This window comes from Microcaecilia unicolor, chromosome 4, assembly GCF_901765095.1.
Source record: "Microcaecilia unicolor chromosome 4, aMicUni1.1, whole genome shotgun sequence".
In the NCBI taxonomy this organism is placed as follows: Eukaryota; Metazoa; Chordata; class Amphibia; order Gymnophiona; family Siphonopidae; genus Microcaecilia; species Microcaecilia unicolor.
The window spans coordinates 274,752,932-274,777,751 of record NC_044034.1 but is presented as its reverse complement, the minus strand read 5'-3'; the positions used below and the strand labels follow the sequence as shown (position 1 = coordinate 274,777,751).

The following is a 24,820-nucleotide window of genomic DNA, read 5'->3' as shown; positions in this document are numbered from 1 at the left end:
GTGCGGGAGGATTGTGCTGAGCGCATGCTCGGGCGCAATTCTCCCGCACTTCAACATGATAATCAAAGATAATAGCGCTGCTTAGATTTGCATGCATTATCTTTGATCATCGATGCAGAAAAGCCCTGCGCTGTCCCGGCGCTATTTTTAGGGCGCTGTTTGGAACAGCGCAGGGCTTTTGATCATCTGGGCATTAGTGCCTCCTAAATAGGGGCAGGAGTGTTCCTGCATTAACTCTAGGCAGGTACAGCACACAAAATTACAAATGACAAAATTAGCACACAATCTGCAAATTGAAAAATGAAAAGAGTAATATTGAAAAGTGGTTGTGTTAGATTTACAGTTAATACATGTGAAAAGATTTCCTAAATTGGGTGCTGATGAGGCCTATTCTGTAACAATGTGTGTAAATTCTGGAAATGTCCCTGACCACACCCCCTTGAATTTATGTGCTATAAGATTTATGCACAGAGGGTTAATAGAATATGATTGGTGTATAAATCCCAATTAAGGCCAATCAATGCCAATAATAGGTTGTTAGCAGCCAATTATTGGCACTGATTGGCTCATTAATCAATTAAGTTGCATGCACAAATCGGCAATGCGCGTTGATTGGCGCAGATAACTTTAGTTACCATATATAGAATCTCCCATATATTGAGAAATTGTTCTAGAATGTGTATTGATTATAAAGATTGACAATACAATTGTTAGATTATGCCCTTTAATGTAATTTAGTAAGGGTAAAGCTTGACTGATCATTTTAGCCCATTGTGCAGAAACGTATTCAGTTGAATTATAACATCCAGTTGGTTTTACTAAAGCTAATTAAATTAATTTACACATTTCAGAAAAAGGTCTCTTAGGGCCAGATTCTATAAATCATACTCAAAAATGAGTGCTGGAAAAAAATCAGTGCTAAGCATAATTATATAAAGGGTGCACATCCTTTATAGAATCACGCTTCATGCCAATTCTCGCACCCAAACTTTAAGCATCAGATTTATGCCTGCTGAAACCAGACACAAATGCTGGTGATCAGGTTGGGTATGCTGAGCCAGTATTCCATAACTATGGAATACTGATGTGCCTATGGCCATACCCTCTTCTGAGTTATACGCTATGGGAGTTAGGTGTCCTGCCATATAAAATAGCACACAGCCAGATGCATGCACAAGTTCTAATGGGTGCCAACTAACCTCAATAAGCCAATTAATTTGCGCTTACATCTCAGGATTGTGCCCAAATTTGGGTGTGGTAATCTGGTGCCATAGATAGAATCCAGGGCTAGTGTTTAAATGCAAGGGGGCATTCACAGGGGGGAAGAATGGGCAGAGCCAAAATTTACAGTAAAGTGTTGCATTTATGCACACACATTTATACCTGCTATTGATATGGCATAAGTGGGCATGCCTAATTGTAGGCATGTTGATGCTGACTTACACTAGTATTCTATAATGGAATCTTGGCACACAGATGCCAAAGTAATCAGTTTGAAAGTAATCCTGTGAGCAATAGGTAACCAATGCTCACCTATCATGAGTGGTATAACATAGTCATGATGTTTTGATCATGTTATAAGCTTCAGTGTTGAGCATTGGATGATTTGTAGACAATATCTTGTTTACGAGATATATAAAGGAGGGAATTGCAGTAATCTAACTGAGCCATCACAAGTAAGTGGATTAAAATACGAAGAGCTGCCTTATCAAAGAGGTAACGTACAGAGTAGATCTAAGTCTGAAAAAGGATGTTCTAATGATGTTTCACTGTGCCTGGAAGCTCATAACATCATCAATAAGAACTCCTAGAATTTTCATAGCGGTAACAAAGGTTATGGGCATCCCTGCTAACACAATGGGGGCTATCAAAGTGGCCAGTTGTCATACTTTGAGACTTAGACATGTTCAATTTATGTTTATGGGTTTGGAGCTTATCCATAACACTGGGCAGGTTCTTATTAAGCGCTGCAATTTCATCAGGATCATCATTGCTAATACTAGCCAAAATTTGGATGTCGCATAGACAAATGGAAGTTGACCAAGAGACTGAGTAAGTGTAAGAAGGGGGATAGAAAGATATTAAAGAGAGTCAGAGCCAAAAGGGATCCTTGGGGAACACCAGAGAGGAGAGTGTAGGGTCTAGATGTGGTATTATGCCAATAAATCGAGTTGATTCTGTCAGAGAGGTAGACCATTCCAGAGCAGTAACTCCCCAATAAATGTAAAATAAATTAACACACAATAAAGAACTATTCTGTACAGTAATCCTAGGGGTCCTGCTGGGCATGCCCCTAACAGTTGCTAAACAGCTTTCACACTTACCATGCATTAATTTTTGCAGTTGTAGAAAGCACAAAATTTACTACACTTCAGTAAATAGGCCCCTAAAGTTAGTTAAGGATATAGGCCTGTGTACCTTGAAGGAAAGAAGGGAAAAGGGGGATATGGTAGAAACAAAGCTAAAATCAGATATCCTGTAAAGTTGTTAGTATTGCAGCAGGAAGGAAATGTACAAATTAGATGGCTCTTGTGGTCTTTATCTTCTGTTATATGATTCTTTGTAAGTATGGAATTATTTATATTCAGATTTTTCTCATATTGTCTAAATCCAGTGTTGGGCCATGATCCATTAAACTCTACCCACTAGTAAATACCAGGATTATACAGAGAAAATTGAATGCAGAGTTTTCAGGTAACCTCTAACTTGTAATCTGAAGTTATACTTGAGAAACATGCTCAGACCTGAGCTCTATGTTAAATTATCTTATGAAAACAAAGAGTTGTGAACCGATAGGAGCTCTTGTATAGGCCATTGATAGCAGTGAGAGGCTCTTAATAAAGGGCCTTTTCATTAAAGCTTAGTGGGCTTTTTAGAAAGGTACGCTAGCATTTTTAGTGTGCGCTAAAAATAAAAGTGTGCTAAATGCTAGAGAGGCCCACATATTCCTATGGGCATCTCTCGCGTTTAGCACATGCTAATCATTAGCGTGCACTAAAAATGCTAGCACGCCTTTGTAAAAGACCCTCCCCCCCAGAGCACACTAACAGAATTAGCACACGCTACATTCTAAGAAGCCCGTAGGTATAAAATGGGCTTTCTAGCATTTAGCTTCTGCAAATTCCATTAGAGCTAAGCTTTAGTAAAAGGGCTCCTTTGTGGAGTGAGGATTGACTTGAAAAAAAACATAGAGACGGTTAATTCAGTTTCCCCAACATGTGCAAGGACATTGTTTTTATTATTATTCACCAAAGTTGACACATTTCCATCCTAGAACTGTCTGAATTCAGCCAATTGTGGCAGACACTTACAAGGAGTGAAAAAGATGGAAGTTAAGGAAAATATATCCATAGGCTCCATGGGAAAATGGTACCAAGTGAGAACTTAAGAAGATACTTACTCCACCAGTCTTCTCCCCCAACCTATTTCCTTCCTACCGTCTGGCAAGATCTAATTAACATATTTAATTCCAGACAAATGCTTGTCTACTTTGTTCTTAAAAATCTCCACTGGCAAATTCTACCAGCTCCTTAGGTATTTTGCTGCTATGCTTGGCTGTTAATACACATAGAAGGCTAGAGCCTATAAATGGTGCCACCCCCCCCCCCCCCCCCACACTAAGTGCTAGTCTATAAGCTGCACCAAAAGATAGACTTGGTTTATAGCAAAGCACTTAAGTCCCAGGGGTTATTCTTAAATGTAAGTATGTTCATTTGCACCAATAAAAATATGGTGCAAATGCCCACACCTAAATTTAAAATCTAAGACATATCTCAAACACTCAACAATTTTCCACTTTTAAAGCTAAGTACTTAATACTAAATAGTACTTGATAGAAGTTGTTTGATTTAACATATATAAGTAGATTTGGATATAAAACCATAAATAAAAGAAATAGTAAAAAAATATTGAATAATATATTCAGGTTGATCAATGAAGAATGGGGTGTCACCTGTGGAATACTGGGGAATTCCCCAGATGTTAGTGGTGATCAAAGTAATCTGATGATCCCCGTTGAAGATAGGATGTGCAGCCATGCATAAATGTGTATGCTGCGATTTTCATCATCGTTAAAAGTGGAAAATTGTTGAGTGTTTGAGATATGTCTTAGATTTTCAATTGATCTCCACACTATAAATATAAGGTCTCCTTCATTTGATTGACACACCTAAATCTAAGCATGGAGCCCCCTTATTCTGTAATTGCACATAACCAAAAACCATGCCCACGATCTGCCCCAAACCACCCACGACCTTCCCATTTCTGTGCACCCTTTTTCAGGATGTGCTTAAAAATTAGGCATGGATCATACAGTTAAATTTAGGTGCATATCTTGATCGATTCCAATTAGCTCCAATCATGACTTGTTAAAATGTCAACTATTGGCACTAATTGGCTAATTATTCAAGATGTGTGCGTGTGCATCTCAAAGTGCCCTTTATAGGCGGTATGGTGGTCTTCAAAAAGCGATCTGGCAAGGATTCACATAAATGGTGTTTTTGAAGACCACCATAATCCATCATCGCTACTTCTGGACTCTCATTTTTTGTTTAAGCATACAGACTCCTGATGTAGGCCTTCTGGCTAAAACACAACGTTGTGTTGAGTCTTTTTATTGTTCAATAAACTTTGCTTTGTTTTTACTACTGCTGTGGTCTGGTCTTTGGGAATCCTGGTTTATATTCCCACTTCCCTCTGTTTTTGTGTTCCTTAATAGATAGTTATATTTATCAGTTTAAAATCTGAGGTAGCATATTCTGTAGTGTGAGTACATAGGGGAATGAGTGCCCCATCCATAATTTGCGGGGCACACATGTCTCCATGAACCCACACTACAGAATATGCTTCCTCAGATTTTAAATTGATAGATTTAAAATGTTTTTTAGGTGTGTATGCATCAACATACATGACTTGAATGCCCAACATTTACATGCATTCTTGTTGCCTAAATCTAGGTAGCATCTTATAGAATTACCCCCCTAGGACTAGATTCTATAGATGGTGCCAAAAAATGTGCTTAAATGGCACCTAACTTAAGGCGCCAATGGGGTCTATTCTGTAATGATGCGCGTAAATTCTGAGAATGCCACGGAACACCCCTGAAATGCCCAGCCATGCCTCCTTGAATTTACGTACTATAGGATTTATGTGCAGAGTGTTACTAGAATATGATCCATGAGTAAATCCCAATTAAGGCCAATTAATGCCAATAATTGGTTGTTAGCAATTACGTTTCATGCACAAATCAGCAATACGTGCTGATTTACATACACAACTTTAGTTGCCATATATAGAATCCCCCAGATAATGTAAAATAGTTCCATGAATGTGTATTAATTAGAAAGATTGACAACACAATTGTTAGATTATGCCCTTTAATGTAATTTGGTAAGAGTAAAGTTTGACTGATCATTTTAGCCCATTGTGTAGAAAAGAATTCAGTTAGTTTTGATAAAGCTAATTCAATTAAATTATTAATGATTATAAGCCAAATATTGATGCTTAAAATAAATCCAAATAGAAATTAGGGTTAGTTTGTCACAAATTGCAGGTCTTTAAACAGGTATTATTATTTGAATTTGCTATACTGCCTATTCCGTCAAGCAGGTTGAGGTGGTTTACATTGTCTAAAACATAGAAGCATAGGACCACCTGAGAGATCTATCTACCACTGAAAGTTAAGTTGAAAAAAATAGTTTTTAAAACTTTCTTAAATTTTGGGAACAACTGTTCCATACGGACATAAAATGGAAGATCATTCCAAAGTCTGGGTGCTAAATAGACGAAGGCTGTGCACCTTGTACATTCATAGTGTCCTGGGAGTACCAACTGATGTGTATCTAGTGGCCGTAATACTCTAGAAGGTAGGAAGGCTGGCCTACCTAGTAGGCCTTGTGGACCAAACAGAGGGGCCCTTTTACTAAGCTGTGGCAAAAAGTGGCCTGCAGCAGTGCAAGTGTGAATTTTGGGCATGCTCTGGGCCAGTTTTTGTTGCGTCCTGGAAAAAGGGCCTTTTTTAAGGGGTCAGAAAATGGACATGTGGCAAAATAAAAACCAGTGCATGTCCATTTTCAGCCTGAGACCTTACCGCCACCCATTGATTTAGTGGTAAGGTTTCACGTGCTACCCAGGCAGTAGGCATGCAGCGCACATCCACTGCCATTTACCGCCAGGTAAGCACCACGCGGTAGAATATAGAAAATATTTCCTACTCTGTGTTTTCAGCACATGCCAAATTCAGAATTACCGCATGGGGCATGCAGTAGCTGGGCAGTAAAACTGATTTGATGTGTGATGGACACGTATAGGCCCTTATGCACCTTTGTGAAAGGGCCCCAAAGTATGTTAAAGAGCACATGATAGTGAAGAGGCAACTCATGTAATCGCGAGAGTAAGAGGGTCAGATGATCAAATTTTCTGTCATGGCACAGAAGTCTGGCTGAGAATTGTGAAGGGTCTATAAGCTTTTTTCTCAACCCCCAGTGAAAAAAATATTGCTTTCTTGAATAGAGGCACCTTACTGAAACCTTAACCATGAAATATCAGCAAAGTTATACATATAGGGCTAGATTCTATATATGGCACATGAAAAATCGTTACGGTAACAAAATATGCCCAGGCATATTCGCTAAAGTATGCCTAAATTTTATAGAATAGGCTTAAATTTCTGCATGGTATATAGAATAAGCCAAGCGCCTCTCCATGTGACCAAATTTGGTTGCATCCATTTAGACTACATTTTACTTTGCTGAAATACTGATGCTTAAATTAGGCGCAGACCCCCAGATTCTATATAGTGCGCCTAGAGATTGGCGTTTATATCTACACGAATTCAATAACAATGCACTTAATTTAACAAGCTTATCAAGCTAATGAGCATTGATAGCAGCACTTAACAAGCAATAATGAGCACTAATTGGTACTGATTAGAATTTAGGCGTACAACCCGCTAAGTGTATTCTGTAATGATGTGTGCCAAACTTCTAACACATGCAGGCAAAAAGGGGCTTGGTTATAGGTAGGAAATGGGTGTTTCATGGACGTTCTGGATTGGCCACTGTCGGGGACAGGATACTGGGCTTGATGGGCCTTTGGTCTTTCCCAGTATGGCATTACTTATGTACTTATGTTCTGAAATTTACATGCCTAGTTACAGAATATGTCCTAGTGAGCCTAAATCTACACGCTGGGTGTTATGTCACATTTTCATTGGTATAAGTGGATGTGCATAGATTTAGGCACTGAAATATCAACTAAACATATTCTATCATTGGTGCCTAAATTTCATTGCTGATTTTTTGGCGCCATATATAGAATCTCCCCCCGAGTGGGTGCATTCTATAATAATGCGTATAGATTTTAGAAATGCCTACGCACCGCTCATGGCCTGAATAGAACAAGGCAATTTTCAAACAATACATAGCTATGGACATTGATAGGGCAATTTTGATTACCCCAAGTTGTTTGCAGTTTATGTCGACATGTTTAACCACGTCATTTCTTTTTGAAAATTTAGCAGCTGCAAAGTACGTTTACCACAAGCACCTATGAACTTTGCACCGGGGAGCAAAATAAAATTCATGTATTGAAAATTAACTGTATGCATGGTTTTTGACTGTCTTGACCCAAGCATATCCAGGGGAGTGCCCCTCTATTACCTGGCTAAATGTAGGTGTCTGAGGAGGCTCATGCATGCTTCTGTTTCAGAGGAGGGAACTTTTCAGATAAGCCAATATACTCAGTTATATAGCTTTGAAATTTTCCCTTTGATTTAGAAAATTGGATAATTATGAGGGTAAATGCATGTAAAAGAGGACATCTGGTCAAGCACACTAGAGGCACACCATGTACCACATACATTTTGAACATCTAAGTTATGCATATAAATCTGTTACATGCCCACAAATAATCTTTGCAATGCCTTTTTAGAAATGTATTGAGTTTGGTGCCTTATGAAAGTATGTGTGTACTTTCAGGAAACTGAAAATCTACTTACCTTAATAGGACTGACTTACATGGGTGAACTCTATTTTTATTTACATAACAGGCAATTAAGTCTTTGAACATTTATGTCCTGGATTTTGAGTGCATTTACACATTTTAATGATGTATCTTGTTATTGTGTACATCTTAAAGAATGAGGTAGTCTAGGGCATGAGTCACATTGGGGTTACATCATGCAACGGAGCTGAAAGCTTTGTGCCTTTAACTTACTGAATCCAAAATAAGACATACAAAGCATTTACTCACGTCCTATAGACAAAGGAATTGGCTAAAACAGAAAAATAAGAGTCCCCTGGGGTGAAACTATATTGTCTGTGCACACTGCTGCATCTGCCCATCAAAATTGCACCCAACAGTGACTGCATCATTTATAGTCTATCATATAGACTGCAAAATGTTACAGATCCAGCATTGTTTGTGTTGTTTCATTTTACTTTTACCTTGTAAATTATTTCAAGGCAGGAAACACAGAACTGACCAAAACCTAAATCAAAATCAATATGAAATTGATTGTAGCATATTACAATTGCACTAGAACTTGTCACCCTCATCCTCACAATGAACATCGGGTCCCTAAATATAGCTCACACAATGATGCTAGTGAAAAATATGATTACAAACCACAACTGGCAGGAGTAACCCATTAGGGGTGATCATAGAATCTTATACTGGTCTTTGGAGGCAGCCTTGAGAATTTGATAGTGGCTTCTAAATACCAGGCTTACAATCAATGAGGCACTGATTAGCATCATGTAATCCTTGAAGCATTATACTGTGCAACACCTCAACTGGGTTGGTGCAACAAAGACATTTAAAGAGATGATGTTTGTGTATAATCACTTGCCACAGCTGAAAAATATACTGTGCCCTTTCATCACAAATAAGTGCCAGTTTTGTAACAGGTCCAGCAGAAATCCACTAAGGCGGAGAACTCTGAAATCCCACTGGATATAGTAACAGAAGAAGACAAATGGGAACTAGACCATGGACTCCAAAAACGAGAAAGACAACTTTGATACTTAAGGAAGATTTATTGATAAAAGACTCAGCACAATACTGTGTTTCGGTCTATGTCCTGCTTCAAGAGTCTGTTGGTGACAACTGGGTGACAAAATCTCCAATGTCATGTCTTTTCAATATAAAAAATACAAAGGAAAGGTCTTGAAAAAGACCTTAGTTAAATTATATAGAAGATCTATGCATCCTCTAATTGAATGGCTTAAGAGACAAGTGGTTGAAAAAACACGACATTGGAAATGTTGTCACCCAGTCTTCTTCAGTTTTGTAACAGGGACAGGAAAACTGAAATGGCAGGAGTAATTCTTCAGGCTCCAGGTTCATCCATTCATTAGTGCGTGCCATGTTTGGCTACATCTGACATGTAGTATTCCTGTATAGAGCTGAAAAGGTGGAAGGTAAGAAGTATTTTCTACCCACCCAAGTCCTTCCTGCTGTTGTTTGGTTTCCCTAAGGTGATGTCACATCCATGCCTCTACTTCAGTGATCATGATTGTGATTCATCTATTGATGACATTTTCCCTCTGTTGTTCCTTCACAGGTATTCTGCACCAAACTGATACCCACCTTGTTCTTTCACAGGTATTCTGCACCAAACTGATACCCACCTGAGTCCCTCCCAATGCTGCTCTAGTTTTGCTAAGGTGATGTTATATCTGTATCATAGAAACAGAGAAAAATGACTGCAGATAAAGGCCATATGACCCATCTAGTTTGCCCACCAATACCATCCCCTACCTCTTCCTCCCCCTAAGAGATCCCACATGCTTGTCCCATAGTTTCTTGAATTCAGATACAGTTCTTGTCTCCACCACCTCCACTGAGAGGTCATTCCATACTTCCAGCACCCCTTCTGTAAAGAAGTATTTCCTTAGATTACTTTTGAGTTTACCCCACATCAACACCATCTTATGCCCTCTTGTTCCAGAGCTTTCTTTGAGTTGAAAAAGACCTGCCTCCTGTGCATTTATGTTATGGAGATATTTAAATGTCTCAATCATATCTCCTCTCTCTCTCTCGTTTTTCTTCCAAAGTATACATATTGAGATCTGTGAATCTGTTTCTATATGCTTGAACCACAGTACAGGCATGCAACTAAGGAGCAGCATCTGCTTCTTCAGTGCTCCTTGAGGTGTCTTGTGGGGCACCTTTTTAATGTCTCCTCAGAGTCTTTTACAGGGACATCATCACCTCCTTTTTTCTACTGGCCATTCCTCTCCCTGTGCACTCAAGCATCCTTCTAGCTTTTGCTGTTGCCTTTTCTACCTGTTTGGTCGCCTTAAGATCATCACATATGATCACACCCAAGTCCTGTTCCTCTTTACCCCCTAAACTGTACCATTCCCTCAGGTTTTTGCAGTCCAAATGCAAGACCCTGCTTTTTTTTTAGCATTAAATCTAAGCTGCCAAATTCCAGACCATTCCTCTAACTTTGCTAAGTTCTTCCTCATGTTATCCACACCATCATGGCTGCCTACTCTATTGCAAATTTTGGTATCATCTGCAAAGAGGCAAACCTTACCAGATAGCCCTTCGGCATTATCACTCACAAAAATGTTAAAAAGAACCGGCCAAAGAACCGAACCTTGCGGCACACCAGTACCCTCTGTCACCTTCCACTCAACCAGTTCCTAACCTGGTCAGTCACTGAGGGCTTTAAGTTTATTAATTAGTTGTATATGCAGAACTGTGTGAAAGGATTTGTTAAAATCTAAATACACCACATCCAGTGGTCTCCCTCGATCCAACTCTCTGGTCACCCAGTCAAAGAAATTAATCAGATTTGTCTGACAAGACCTGCGTCTAGTGAAATCATATTGCCTCAGATCCTGTAATCTATTGGATTCTGAGAACTTTAATATTCTCTGTTTTAAAAGTGTCTCCATTAATTTACTTACCACAGAAGTCAGACTTACTGGCCTGTAGTTCCCAACCTGTGATGCTTACAGGAAGGACGGTATAGTAAGTTGAAATAAACCATAAACCTCTTCCTTATTTCCACTTCTATGAAGATGGACCGCATCTGCTCTTCTCCAGTCCTCCGGAACCACTCCCGTCTCTAGAGAAGCATTGAAAAGGTTAGCTAGTGGAGCTTCTAGAACATTCCTAAGTTCCATCAGTACCCTTGAATGTGTGCCATCTGGCCCCATCACTTTGTCCACCTTTAGTTTAGCCAGTTCCTCACAAACACAGTCCTTTGACAATCGTTCAAGGGCTACCACCCCTTTATTCCAATTTGTGTTTGTCTTCTGTGTCCTGCTCCCAGTCCTTCAGCTGTAAACACAGAACAGAAATATATGTTAAGCAATTCCACTTTATCTTTATCAGCTTCTACATATTCTTCCCCTTCACCTATACGTCTTACAATGCCACTTTTACACTTCCCGCCTATCACTGACATATCTAAAAAATGTCTTGATCTCCCATTTTACCATATTGGCTATTTTTTCTTCCATTTCCATCTTTGCTTTCTGACTACTCCACCAGCTTCTCTTAGCTTTTCCAGATACTGTCACCTGTCTTCCTCTTTCTATGGTTAGGGAAACTTCTTGAGAGGACCTTATTGACCTTCAAGGTGTGCAGAAGGAGATCCTGTTCTTCAAATATTCTGGGCCATTTCCTTTAAGGGCCTTGAAGGTTTTAAATTTGGCCCTGTATTGTACTGGTAGTCAGTGAAATTTATGCAAAAATTGTGTGATGTGGTCATGTCACTTACAACCTATTAGTCTTTCTGCAGCATTCTGAATAAATTGGAGCTGGTGCAAACCCTTTGTAGTTAGACCAGTGTAGAGTGCATTACAATATTCCAGTCTTGATGTTATCATGACATGCACAACTGAGACAAGGCTTGCCTTCTCAATGTAAGGAGAGAGGCAGCATGGTTGTCACAAGTGATAGAAGCTGCTCTTGAAGGTTGCTTGGATTTGGGGGATCAGAGTAAGTGTTGAATTGATCTTTATTCCAAGGTTCCTGACTTGTGATTTGAGGGAGAGATCATATTTCCCAAAAGAAATTTTGATGTCAGGTGTGATCACACTTGTGTTAGGGACACGTGGAGGGGCATAATCGAACGCAAATGCCCATCTCCATGGGCGCCTATATCCGTGGGCGCCTATTTCCCTGAACGGGACAAACCGTATTTTTGAAAAACGATGGGTGCCCATCTTTTTTCTGATAATATGGGTTGTGTGGGGCAAATGCCTAGTAGTTGGCTGTTTTTCAGCTGGGTGCTATCGGTTTTCAGCGATAATGGAAACTGAAGGCGCCTATCTCAAAAATGAACAAATCCAAGGCATTGGGTTGTGGGAGGGGCAAGGATTCATAGTGCACTGGTCCCCCTCACATGCCAGGACACCAACTGGGCACCCTAGGGGGCACTTTTACAAATAAAAAAAAAACAGTAAAAGAGCTCCCAGGTGCATAGCACCCTTCCCTTGTGTGCTGAGCCCCCCAAATCCCCCCAAAACCCACTGCCCACAAGTCTACACCATTACCATAACCCTAAGGGGTGAAGGGGGGCACCTACATGTGGGTACAGTGGGTTTTGGGGGTTTTGGAGGGATTAGCATTAACCAGCACAAGTGTAACATGTAGTGGGGTGGTGGATGGGCCTGCGTCCGCCTGCCTGAAGTCCACTGCACCCACTAACAACTGCTCCAGGGACCTGCATACTGCTGACAGGGAGCTAGGTATGACATTTGAGGCTGGCATACAGGCTGGAAATAAAAAGTTTTAAAAGTTGTTTTTTTTGGTGGGAGGGGGTTAGTGACCACTGGGGGAGTCAGGGGAGGTCATCCCTGATTTCTTCCGGTGGTCATCTGGTCATTTAGGGCACTTTTTTGGGACTTGTTCATATAAAAAAAGGGTCCAAAAAAGTGCCCTAAATTTTCGCTAAAAACGGCTATTTTTTTTCCATTATCGGCGAAAGCCGCCCATTTCTGTTCGGCCGATAACCATGCCCCAGTCCCGCCTTCACCACGCCTCTGACACGCCCCCGTCAACTTTGGCCATTTCCGCGACGGAGTGCAGTTGAAGACGCCCAAAATCGGCTTTCGATTATACCGATTTGGCCGCCCACGGGAGAAAGACGCCCATCTCCCGATTTGGGTCAAAATATGGGCGTCTTTCTCTTTCGAAAATAAGGCGGATAGAAGCTCAATTTTACTAGGTTGAGACAAAGTTTGTTGTTTTTAGCCCGTTCTTAAATTGATGTTAGACTGGTAGTCAGTTTATTCAGGTCTACGTGTAAGACAGGTTCAATGGGTATGAGTAGCTACACGCCATCCACATAGATGTAGAACTGAGTGTCCATTGACCAAATCAGCTTGGCTAGTGGCTTGAGGTAGATATTGGATAGAATAGGTGACAGTATCGATCCTTGTGGTACCCTACAGGTCAGTGTCCATGGTTGTGATGAAGTGCTGCCAAACAATAAGGACTGTTGCCTGTCTGATAGACAGGATCTGAACCAGGCAAGTACTGTTCCATTGAGACCTGTTTCTGTCAGTCATGCTAGCATAATATTGTGATTCACTGTCAAAAGCTGCTGAAAAATCTAGCAGTACCAACATCGAGGCAAATCCCCATTTCACTTTCTGTGAAAATCATCTAGTAGGGATACAAGGACCGTTTCTGTTCCATAACTGGGTCTGAATCCAGATTGTCATGGATCTAGCCAGTTTCTCTCTTCTAGCCAGTCATTGAGTTGATCACAGACTGTTTGTTCTATAAGTTTCCCTAAAAATAGGGTGCTAGATACCGGCTAGTAATTTTCAAGTTTGTCCTGGTCAAGGTTGTTCTTCTTTAGCAAAGGATGCACCACTGCCCTTTGTAATATTGTTGGTAGTTGTCCATTACAAAGAGAGGAGTTCACAATTTTTGTGGCACCTTCTATGAGGCTTGCCTGCAGCACTATCTTTGATGGGCAGGGGTCAAGGGATCAGGTAGTCGGTCAAAGATTTCTTAGGATTTTGTCAAGGCCCTGCTCTGTTATTGGGTTAAAAGAGTCCCATATGTCTGTGTCAGGAGGGACAAGTTTGTGCCTGACAGAGACTTTTAATTTTGTTAGCAAAGTGTGCAGCAAAATCATTGCAGTTCAGTTGTAACTGGGCAGACTGGTTCTGTTGTGGGGTTTCAGTAGACTGTTTACTGTGCTGAACAGGTGCTTGGTTGAATTGGCAGCCTGTTCAATGCATTGAGAGAAATATTGTTTTTTGGCTGCTGTTAAGGCTTGGCAGTACTTTGTCATGTGATTCCTACAGTTTAGCTTGTACTCATCCAGTCGAGATTTATGCCATCTCCTTTCCAGTTTCCGTCCTTTGCACTTAATTGTATGTGGATTGCAGAAATGTATTACTTTGACTATACCAAAGCACACACAAGTGCCAGCTTGAAGGGTCAGATACAGATACCAATGGATCCACTTTACTTCATACATAAGAATATAAGAATTGCCATACTGGGACAGACCGAAGGTCCATCAAGCCCAGTATCCTGTTTCCAACAGTGGCCAATCCAGGTTACAAGTACCTGGCAAGATCCCAAAACAATACATTTTATGGTGCTTATCCTAGCAATAGTGAATTTTCCACAAGTACATGTAAATTGTGACTCTGCCAGTGCTAAACCTTAACTCCTCCCCTCTCCCCGAGCATGCCTTTAGTACAAAAATATGCAGGCATGCAGTATGCATACTTTTAGACATGACCAAATTTTATGAGGCATTTTTTGTATGTATAGATAGTGCCAGAGCAATTAGAGCAATTTTTGCTGGTGCTATGCATCTGGTGTCACTGAAAAATCACTAGTCAGTGACATTATTTCTCGGATTCTATAAAAGTTGCTCAAATTATTTATTCTCACACACTGTCTCTCACACACTCTATGTCTCACACTGTATCACATTCACTCTCTATGTGTCATACAGTCACTGACACACTCTCTTGGTCTCATACACTCAGTCTCACAGAGAGTCTGTGTCTCACACATACTCTCTCTCTCGCACACACTGTATCTGTGTGAAACACACTCTCTCTCTCACACTGTGTCTCACATATGCACTTGCACACACTCTCATTCTCACACACATACTCTCTCTCTCACAGACACACACACGCACATTCACTCTCTCTCTCTCTCTCTCACACAGAGTCACTCTCACTTACACTCTCTCAAACATACACACTCCGAGGAAAACCTTGCTAGTGCCCGTTTCATTTGTGTCAGAAACGGGCCTTTTTTACTAGTGTAATAATTAATAAATAAATAAATATGCATATCTCTGAGAGTGCATAGTCTGCAGGTAGGTGTACACATGGGCAGAGTCTGGCCCGAGCATGGGTGAGGCGCAAAGTTCCACACATGATTTATAGAATACTATAAGTTCTGCATGTATCTCTGGAACATAGCAACTTCCTCCTTTTATGAGGATGAATTATAATTGTGATGATTTAGCAGATGAGGCATTTCAGGTAGTTTTAAGTGAGCAACACCAGAAATGGGGGCCCTCTTAGTAAGCTGCGGTAAAAAGTGGCCTACACTAGTGTGGGCATTTGAAATTGGCACGCTAGGCCATTTTTTACCACAGCGGGTAAAAAGGCCTTTTTTAAAATGGGGCAGAAAATGGCTCTGCGCTACTATTAAAAGTGAGCCCTTACTGCCACCTATTTACTTAGTGGTAAGGGCTCACGCGCTACTCATGAGGTAATCAGGCAGCATGCGGCAATGTGGCCGTGCTGCTGGTTATCACTAGAGAATGCCCCACGTGGTAGAAAATGGAAAATTATTTCTACTGCAGGAAACAGCACACGCCAACTTCAGAATTACCACCAGGCACCCACACTACCCTGGGGGTAGGGTCGATTTGGCGCATGCTATCACATCAGTAGCTCTACTGCAGTTTAGTGAAAGGGCCCCATGGTGCATTTAATGAGCTCTGAAATGCTATTCTTGCAGTGACAGTGCACACTGAGGTCTAGATTCAGTAAATGGCACCCAAATTTGGGCACCAAAAAATTTGTGCTAAGTGATATTCTATAAACAGCGCTCCGAGTTGAACACCATTTATAGAACAGCACTTAGCACCGGGATCTGCACCCAATTTTGGGTGTAAGGATTTACACCAACTGAAATCCTGGCACACAAGTTAGGCGTGGATCCCCCAAATTTTATAACACTATGCGCATTTTAAGGTAATACCTCTGACACGCTCATATCTTTCCCATCGTTATGTCCCCTTTTCAGATCCATGCAGAAACAGGTGCTATTCTATAACAGGACACACAAGTGAAGTTTCATGCCGATCAGCTATTTATGGGTCATTTCGGTGCCTTGCTTCCATCATAACGCTTTTCTGTGCCAAAAAATCAGAGCGGAACTAGCACATAATGCTAGCACTATATATAAAATTCCCTAGTAAAGCTGCTGGGATCACATGCGACTACTAATTTTCTTAATGTAAACAGGACTATGGTGGAAGGTGGGAGCAAAGCCAAGGCAAATATTGCTACTGCTGTCAGGGCATCCCCTTAACTTCAGTTGATTCTCCCTGACCAATGTGGAGGAAGTTGTACTGTTTGAATAAAAGTGAAGAGAAAGAAAAAGGCCAGTCCGATTAGGGAGGCCAGACACAACTGGGCTGTAGGCCAACAAAGGGAGCAGTGGTGAGGAAAGGGTTAAGGAAAGGCAGGGGAAGGAGGGGGGAGGGAGGGCATAAAGAGGAGCTCCACAGGTAAGGAGGGGTCATTCTGAGTGGGCAGCAGCAAGGCAGAAGAGCTGAAGAAAGACTGACCTCACCTACCTTGAGAAGGCCTGAATCGAACACGTTTACTTCTTGCACAGGGGCTTCAGGTTGTTTGCTTTCTGCAGTGAAGTTCTCAATTGTCTGGTTTGCTTATTCAAGGTAGTTTTGCTTGCAGCCCATGATAGGCCGCAGCCAAGGGGGGGGGGGGGGGTTGGAGGGCCCTAAGCAAACGAAGCTTTGTTGCCGCGGGCTGTGACGGTAAGGGATGGAGATTATGTAAGACTATGGAGGGTACACAGCATGTCAGCACATAATAGTGCTTCCTGGTTGGGGAATAATTGCTGAAATGTTATGTTCAAGATCAAGTTCAAGATCAAGTTGAATTGTTACGCCTGCATGCGGGCAGATTGCAGTTCATTTATTTTGATTGCATTGTCTCCTGGCTTGAACGGCCGGGAGGCCAAGAGCTTATGTCGGGTGCATCCTTAAATGGGATGCACCATAATCAGTGGGTGCTATAGGTAACAACCCGTATAGGAGGGGGGTGTGCTTAGACGGCACAACCCGAAGCGGGTTAAAACGCGAGGGGAATGAAAAGCTATGTACCCAGGGGTTTACAATGAGTGGTGATGTTATTGGAAGTTATACGATTTGCAACCGATGTAAGTGGTATTTATGAGATTGAATGTTAAAGTGCTTGGCTACGGCCTTAATAAATTCCAAATTCGTTCAAAGAAGTGGCTGCTGGGTCTTTTTTGGTTAAAAAAAGGAGCTTGGATGAGTGGGCAGTGCCGAATGCCCCAGTTGTGACTAAAAACAAGATTTTTTTGGGATATCGGATGTGATATTTCTTTCACTTTTATGTGAATGGAACAGAGTGAAAAGATAGAAAGAATGATTCAGTTTATAAGGTTTTCTCTAGCGTGAAACTAAAATATATTTTTTCAAGTTTTCCTCCATAAAACACAATGGGAGATATGTGCTGAAAGGAAAGCCCAGCCAGAATTATACCTGCTCTTAGCAGGAGTAAATATATTTAGGATGAAGTCCTCCAGCAAGAGATAAAGGTACCTTTCGGAGTAGTATAGAGGTGGAACACTAATTGAGCATATCTGGTTGCTCTGTCTTTTGAACATGTAAAATACATGGGGTCAATATTCAAAATGATTTCACTGAACAGGAGAGACTGAGGGAATAGGTTTAAGGCATTTAGATACACCAGAAAAGTGAATGGTGAGAAATCACTGAAGGACAATGAAAAACTCCTAGAAGAGAGATTTAAAAAAGATGAGATAGAAGGGTTCATAAATTTCTATGGATTCTACCAATATTGTGGTCATCATCTTAGATATATTTATATTGTCTAACTGTGTTTAGGGTTTTGTATTATCTAACCCAGGCTTGTCCAACCTTTTTTTATCGGGGGCCACATTTTATATTTTGTAACATTTGGAGGGCCAAAACATGGACCATCATATTTTGCTGCATATTTTGTCAAATAGTGGCAAAATACAACAGTGCATTGTCCCCTTTTCATCCTTCACCTGGTCTCTCTCTATCTCATGTACTCCCCCTCCCCCAGTCTTTAATCAGTCTCTTTACCCTCGCTTGTCTTCAACTGCAGAAGAAACAGTGGGATTCCTACTTCCCCACCACGATACAGTTCTCTGCAAGCTTCGGCCATGTGCAGCTGGAAGTTTGGGTTGGTCTTGTGAGACTTGAAACCGCAAGATCAACCCGAACTTCCAGCACCACATGACTCAAGCTTACAGAGAGATGAGTCATGGTGGGGCAGCAGGAATCTGGCTATAAGCATCACAAGAATTGCCAAGCTTCTGAGGGCCATATAAAAGCACCTAGTGGGCCGGATTCTGACCCTCAGGCCATAGATTGGACAAGCCTGATCTAACAGTAGTTAGATATGTGGTATGATAACTCTCCCAGTGATATTTGGCACCAATTGGGCTCAGGCCCACCCAAAATTGTGGCACCCTTGTTAAGCATGGCAAGGATCCCCAAGCCCTGCCAGCTGAAGAGATCCTGCTTTGGTGACCCAGAAACACCCATACTCGCTGCAGTTGGTGGCACTATCTATGGGCTGCTGCTGCACTGGTTCACCCCCTCCCATGCATGCTCATAGGAGAAGGGCTGGATTAGCGGGGGCCCATAGAGAGTGCCACAGGCTGCAGCAAGAACAGGTGTTTCTGGATCACTGGAGCTGGATCTCTTCAGATGGCAGAGCTTGGGGATCCTTCCCAGTTCAGGTATACATTGAATTTGGGGGCTATGGAGTTGGGAATAGTGTATGCCCATCCACTTTGGACTCAGGCCTACCCAAATTGGCACATCTATCTATGCCACTGCAATTTACTACTACTATTTATCATTTCTTTAGTGCTACTAGACGTACGCAGCACTGTACACTTGAACATGAAGAGACAGTCCCGCCTCGATAGAGCTTACAATCTAATTAGGACAGACAAACAGGACAAATAAGAGATAAGGGAATATTAAAGTGAGGATGATAAAATAAGGGTTCTGAACAAGTCAATAAGGGTTAGGAGTTAAAAGCAGCATCAAAAAGGTGGCTTTTAGCTTAGATTTGAAGACGGCCAGAGATGGAGCTTGACGTACCGGCTCAGGAAGTCTATTCCAGGCATATGGTGTAGCAAGATAAAAGGAACGGAGACTGCAGTTAGCGGTGGAGGAGAAGGGTGCAGAAATTTACCCAGTGAATGGAGTTCCCGGGGAGGAGTTTAGGGAGAGATGAAAGTGGCGAGGTACTGAGGAGCTGCAGAGTGAATGCACTTATAAGTCAATAAGAGGAATTTGAACTGTATGTGGAAATGGACAGGAGCCAGTGAAGTGACTTGAGGAGAGGGCTAATATGAGCATAGTGACATTGGCGGACTATTAGTCATGCAGCAGAATTTTGAACTGATTGAAGAGGAGAGAGATGGCTAAGTGGGAGACCTGTGAGAAGCAAGTTGCAATAGTCTAAGCGAGAGGTGATAAGAGTGTGGATAAGAGTTCTGGTAGTGTGCTCAGAAAGGAAGGGGCAAATTTTGGTGATGTTATAGAGAAAGAAACGACAGGTTTTAGCAGTCTGCTGAATATGTGCAGAGAAGGAGAGGGAGGAGTCGAAGATGACCCCAAGGTTACGAGCTGATGAGACAGGAAGGATGAGAGTGTTATCCACAGAAATAGAGAATGGGGAAAGAGGAGAGGTTGGTTGAGGTGGAAAGATAAGAAGCTCAGTCTTGGCCATGTTTAGTTTCAGATGGCGGTGAGACATCCAGGCAGCAATGTCAGACAGGCAGGTTGATACTTTGGCCCATATCATAGGCGCCCAGTATAAGAGGCTTGGGGAGGCTATGCCTCCCCAGCCACAAGTGCAGCAAGGGCGGGGCGGTGGGGGCAGACCGCCTCGGGTGCAGCTTGTGAGGGGGTGCTACCTTGAACATCTATCTCCCTCCCTCCCCCCGACTGGTGCGTGCGGTCCTGCCGTCTTTACCCCCCCTGGTGTGGTGCAGTGCACTGCGGTGTCCCATCCCTTTGTCTCCATCCTCACCACCCTTTTCTCCCTGCATCCCTTATCCGTTTTTCACCATCCTTTCATGCATTCACCTGTCTCCTCCGCACTTTACTTCCTCTGTCTCCTACACTCAACTTCGAGGCTTCCGGTAGCAGCAGCAGTAGCAGCAGCATCAGCAATGATTTAAGCACTGCTTTCAGCCTGCCCCGGAAGCACTCTCTGTACAGCTTCCCACATAGGCGGGACGCTGTCCAGAGAAGGCTTCCGGGGCAGGCTGAAAGCAGCACTTACATTGCTGCTGCTGCTGCTGCTACCAGATGCCTCGAAGACGAAGTTGAAAGACAACGACGTGACAGGAGCGGAGGAGGAGAGCGATACCGCACTAGTCCGGGGGGGGGGGGGAGCGATGTCAGCCAGCCAGACCAAAGGGAAAGGGGGTGGAGGTGGAGAGAGGAGGATGTGATGCCACATCTAATGAGATGAGGGAGGAAGGAAAGCAATTGCAGGGCAGGGGAATGGGAAAAGGGGGGTGGAGAAAGGAATGAGAGTGATGGTAGTCTAGATCTAAGGGAAGGAAGAAGGGGAGGGAAGAGAAAGGTGGGATGCACGAGGGAGAGGAGACTGGGAAAAAGCTGGGGAGGGGGAGAACAAGATGCAGTATTATGAAGCAGGGGAGAGAGATACTGGCCCTGGGTTTGGAGTGCAGGAGAGAGGGAGAAGGAAGGGTGAAGAACATGGGAAGGCATGGGGATACAGAGCAAATGCTGAACATGGGGGAATAGGGACAGAGACACACAGGGGAGGTTATGGATAGGAGAGGGAGTAAGATGGAATGACAGTGAACATGGAGAGAAAAAAGTCAAATAGGAGATAAGCAGAAGATAGATATGGATGGGGAACAGAGAGTGGAGAGAGAAAGATGGTGAGAAGGGGAGATGCTGGAATGCATCATATAAAAAGGAGAGGGAGGCACATGCTGGATAGAAGGAAGAGAAAAGGCAGGCAGTGGATAGAAGGGGCAGAGAAAGCTAGCAGACACCATATGGAAAGGGGGCAAGGGCAGACAGTGGATGGAATGGGCAGAAAAAGCAGACAGACACTGGATGAAAGGGAGAGAGAAAGAGAGCAGATGCTGGATGGAGGGAGAGAGTGAAGGGAAGACGAGGAAAGCAGAAACCAGAGACGACAAAGGTAGAAAAAAGATTTATTTGCTTTAGAATAAAGTAGTATTGTGGCTGTGGTGATAAATAGAAAATGAAAATAAGGTGATCTTTTTGTTGGACTAATTTTAGTACATTTTTGACTAACTTTCAGAGACCCAAACCTCCATCCTTAGGTCAGGACAGGACCATAACAGCAGTATAGTGTACTGACCTGAGGAAGGAGGTTTTGGCCTCTGAAAGCTAATTGAAAAATGTATTAGTCCAATAAAATGGTATTATCTTATTTTCTATTTTTTGTTTTATTTCTATTTGTTAATTTGTAAAGTGGTGTTGCATTGTATGCGGGATCTGGCCTCTTGGGGGTTCAGTTTAATTTTAGTTTGTGGTTACTTATTCTATACTTGGTGAGGATGTATCGATGTTCTATATTTGTGAAAAAGATGTTTTTCTGTTGGCAGAATCATTTTTACTAATGTCTTGGTTAGTTTTACAATGGGTGTATTGATGTTCTAGTGCTCACTGCAGTGTTTAAGATGCTGCCTTTCCTAGGTACACCCTTGTTGTGTGACTCGTGGATTATTACTAAAAATAATATTTTCATATGGAGGAGGGGGTGTTAAAAATGATGGACCCCAGGTATCAAATATGCTAGGTACGCCACTGGCAACCAACCTTCACATAACAAAAAACTGCTGGCTGTCTACCCAGCAACAAGCAACAGGGGGATCTGAGAGACCCTGCCTTTTTGCAGCAGTTTCTCCTGGGTGGTACTTGTAACTTTTCACATTTGGGATGGGACACCCTTCACTCCCCTAGATATTAACCCTGAGCAGATCATTGACACTTATAACGCGAAGTCTAGTTGCCAGATGTTATTTCACTAATGTGACCATTTCATTTTGGGATTTTGCATGGATGGAAATAGCAGTGTTTAATAATTGATAACACTTTTGAATAGTATACATTGGTTAGTATATGCTTTGAGCAACCACTTTATTTTTTGACATATGATACATATCTAATATCTACATTTAATAAAAGGTATTAATTGTAACTATTTTATTTTTTTCTGTGTTGTCAGACAATTATGGATGTAAGCCCCACCCCTAACCCCACCCCCTTTAGCCTCCCCAAACAGTTGGGCCACCAACCGCCTATGGCCCATATCCATTTCCCTTGAAGATATGTAAAACATATCGAAGTATAGTTTGATTTAGCAGTATTTATTGGCCACATGATAGCAAAGGGAAAGATAGCTAAATGAATACAAGCTTGAAATTTATGAGCAGTAAAATAAACAAGGATTAAATCCTTGTTGCTAAGTAAAGTACTCATTTAAGATTTCCCTTTGCTTTCATTTATTTTCCAAACTGCTTAGCAAAATGTTTCACTTTCCTGCTGAAACCATGGCTACGTTGTAAAATTATCTGAGGTCTTTCTCCTAACCCAAAACTTCCTAATGACTGTGAACTCTTTTAAGCACTAAGCATGTTGTATGCCAGTTCAAATGCTACACAGTGCCTCGGTTGTCATGTTTAATTGCCAGTAGACTTGCTGTTATTGTTGCTGTGCATTTGTTATCATTTTCTTGAAGCAGAATGTGCACCAGGCAAACACATTTGGTTTAATTTTGATTGATTTAATTACTTAGGGGGCCCTTTCACTAAGCTACGGTAGGGCTAGCGTGCTCCAAATTGACCCAACCACTGGGGTAGCGTGGGAGCCCATCGGTAGTTCCGAAGTTGGTGTGCACAGGGCTCCTTTTAATAAGCAGCGGTAAGCCCAGCAGCCCCGCAGTACTTCCCACCCCTACTGCGTTGTAATTTCCAGCACTACAAAAATTGATTTGTTTTTATAGCGCCGGAGTGTACCTGATGGTAATCGGACATTTCCGCGTGCTACCCGGATACCGCCGGGTTAACACGCAATGGCCATTCGGCTAGCTCTTTACTTGCCGCATGGCCATTTCCTATAGGAAGGCGAGAATTCCTTTTTACCAGCTGCAGTAAAATGGGGCCTCGGCGCACATGTAAAACATGCGCCAATACCAGCGTCGGCCCCATGTTGCCGCAGCTTGGTAAAAGGGGCCCGCGGTTTCCAGTGGTAGAAAATAATTTTCTATTTTCTACCATGGAGGGCATTTCCACACACTGCCCGATTACCGTACGAGTAGCACGTGAGCCTCTACTGCCTACTAAATAGGTGGCAGTAAGGGCTTAGGCTCTATTTTTAATATTAGCACATGGCCATTTTACTGCCCCATTTTAAAAATGGCCTTTTCCCCAATGTATTAAAAAGTGGCCCAGTGCCTGTCAATTTCATGCACCTAAACTAGTGCAGATCACTTTTTACCGCAGCTTAGTAAAAAGGCCCCTTAATTACTTATTTTATTCATTTGGCCTATTTTCCCAATGTTTGGATGATATTTTCGGTATATTTCACAAATTCATTTTAATAAAACAAACTTTAACATGCATTAAAAACTTTGTAACACATGCTTATCAACTTCATGTGTGTTAATCTGTAGCCTGACATTTTAGCGCACAAGATAGTCCAGTGAACCAAATGTATGCAAATGAATGCGCATCCCTATGAAAAGCACAAGCTTTGATATATCAGTCTGTAGATGATAATTGATGGAGCCAGTGCATTTTACTTCTGGATGTATTGCAACATTTTTATTGCATTCCACAGGTCCTCCAGTAAACGTTACATGCAATATTTTTATCAACAGTTTTGGATCAATCACAGAAACTACAATGGTAAGTATGGCAATGCCAGTGTGGCAAGATAAAATAAAAAAATTTAATGTATGTCATGAGCACCACCTGTCAATTTGGCTTTTTTTCTATTTATTGTTCAACTTACAAGCACTGTTCTCTCTAAGCTGAGTGGGAGGCTGCCACTAACAGTCCTGCCAGTGGGTGGTGCTGTTTCACTATCACATTTTCTATAGTGAGGGACAGGCAAGCTCTGCAGGACTCCAGGGAACCTGCCTGCCCTAGTGATTGAAAACACAATATTGATGCACGATTTCCCACCGGCAGCAATGTGTTTGGAGGACTCCAACTCATCTTAGAGGAAACAGTTCTTACATGTCCACCTGTAAATGTTTGCAAAAAACACAATGGCTCCAGAACTTGTCAAAAAAATTATCTTTATTAAAAAGGTCACTCAGTGTGGTCCACATTTCTCCCAGTCATGGGTTGCTTCAGGGGTACAGTACTATAAATAATAATACACACATATACCCCCGGATTCTATACAGTGTGACTTAAATTGTGTGTGCAAATCTGGCTGCATTCTGGATTTGTGAGTGCAATTTTATTATTGAACAAGCCAGTCAGCGATGATCATTGC

The 24,820-nt window shown here is 42.0% G+C and overlaps 1 protein-coding gene across 2 annotated transcripts in view; it reads left to right on the top strand.

The window, feature by feature from the left end:
- The window catches only part of GLRA2 (glycine receptor alpha 2), a 143,475-nt gene that overhangs the window by 5,147 nt on the left and 113,508 nt on the right, over positions 1–24,820 (top strand). For both annotated transcript variants that reach the window (XM_030199574.1, XM_030199575.1), the window contains one exon: positions 24,155–24,222. In XM_030199574.1, the coding sequence (XP_030055434.1) occupies positions 24,155–24,222 (68 nt within the window). The remainder of the gene's footprint in view (positions 1–24,154; positions 24,223–24,820) is intronic.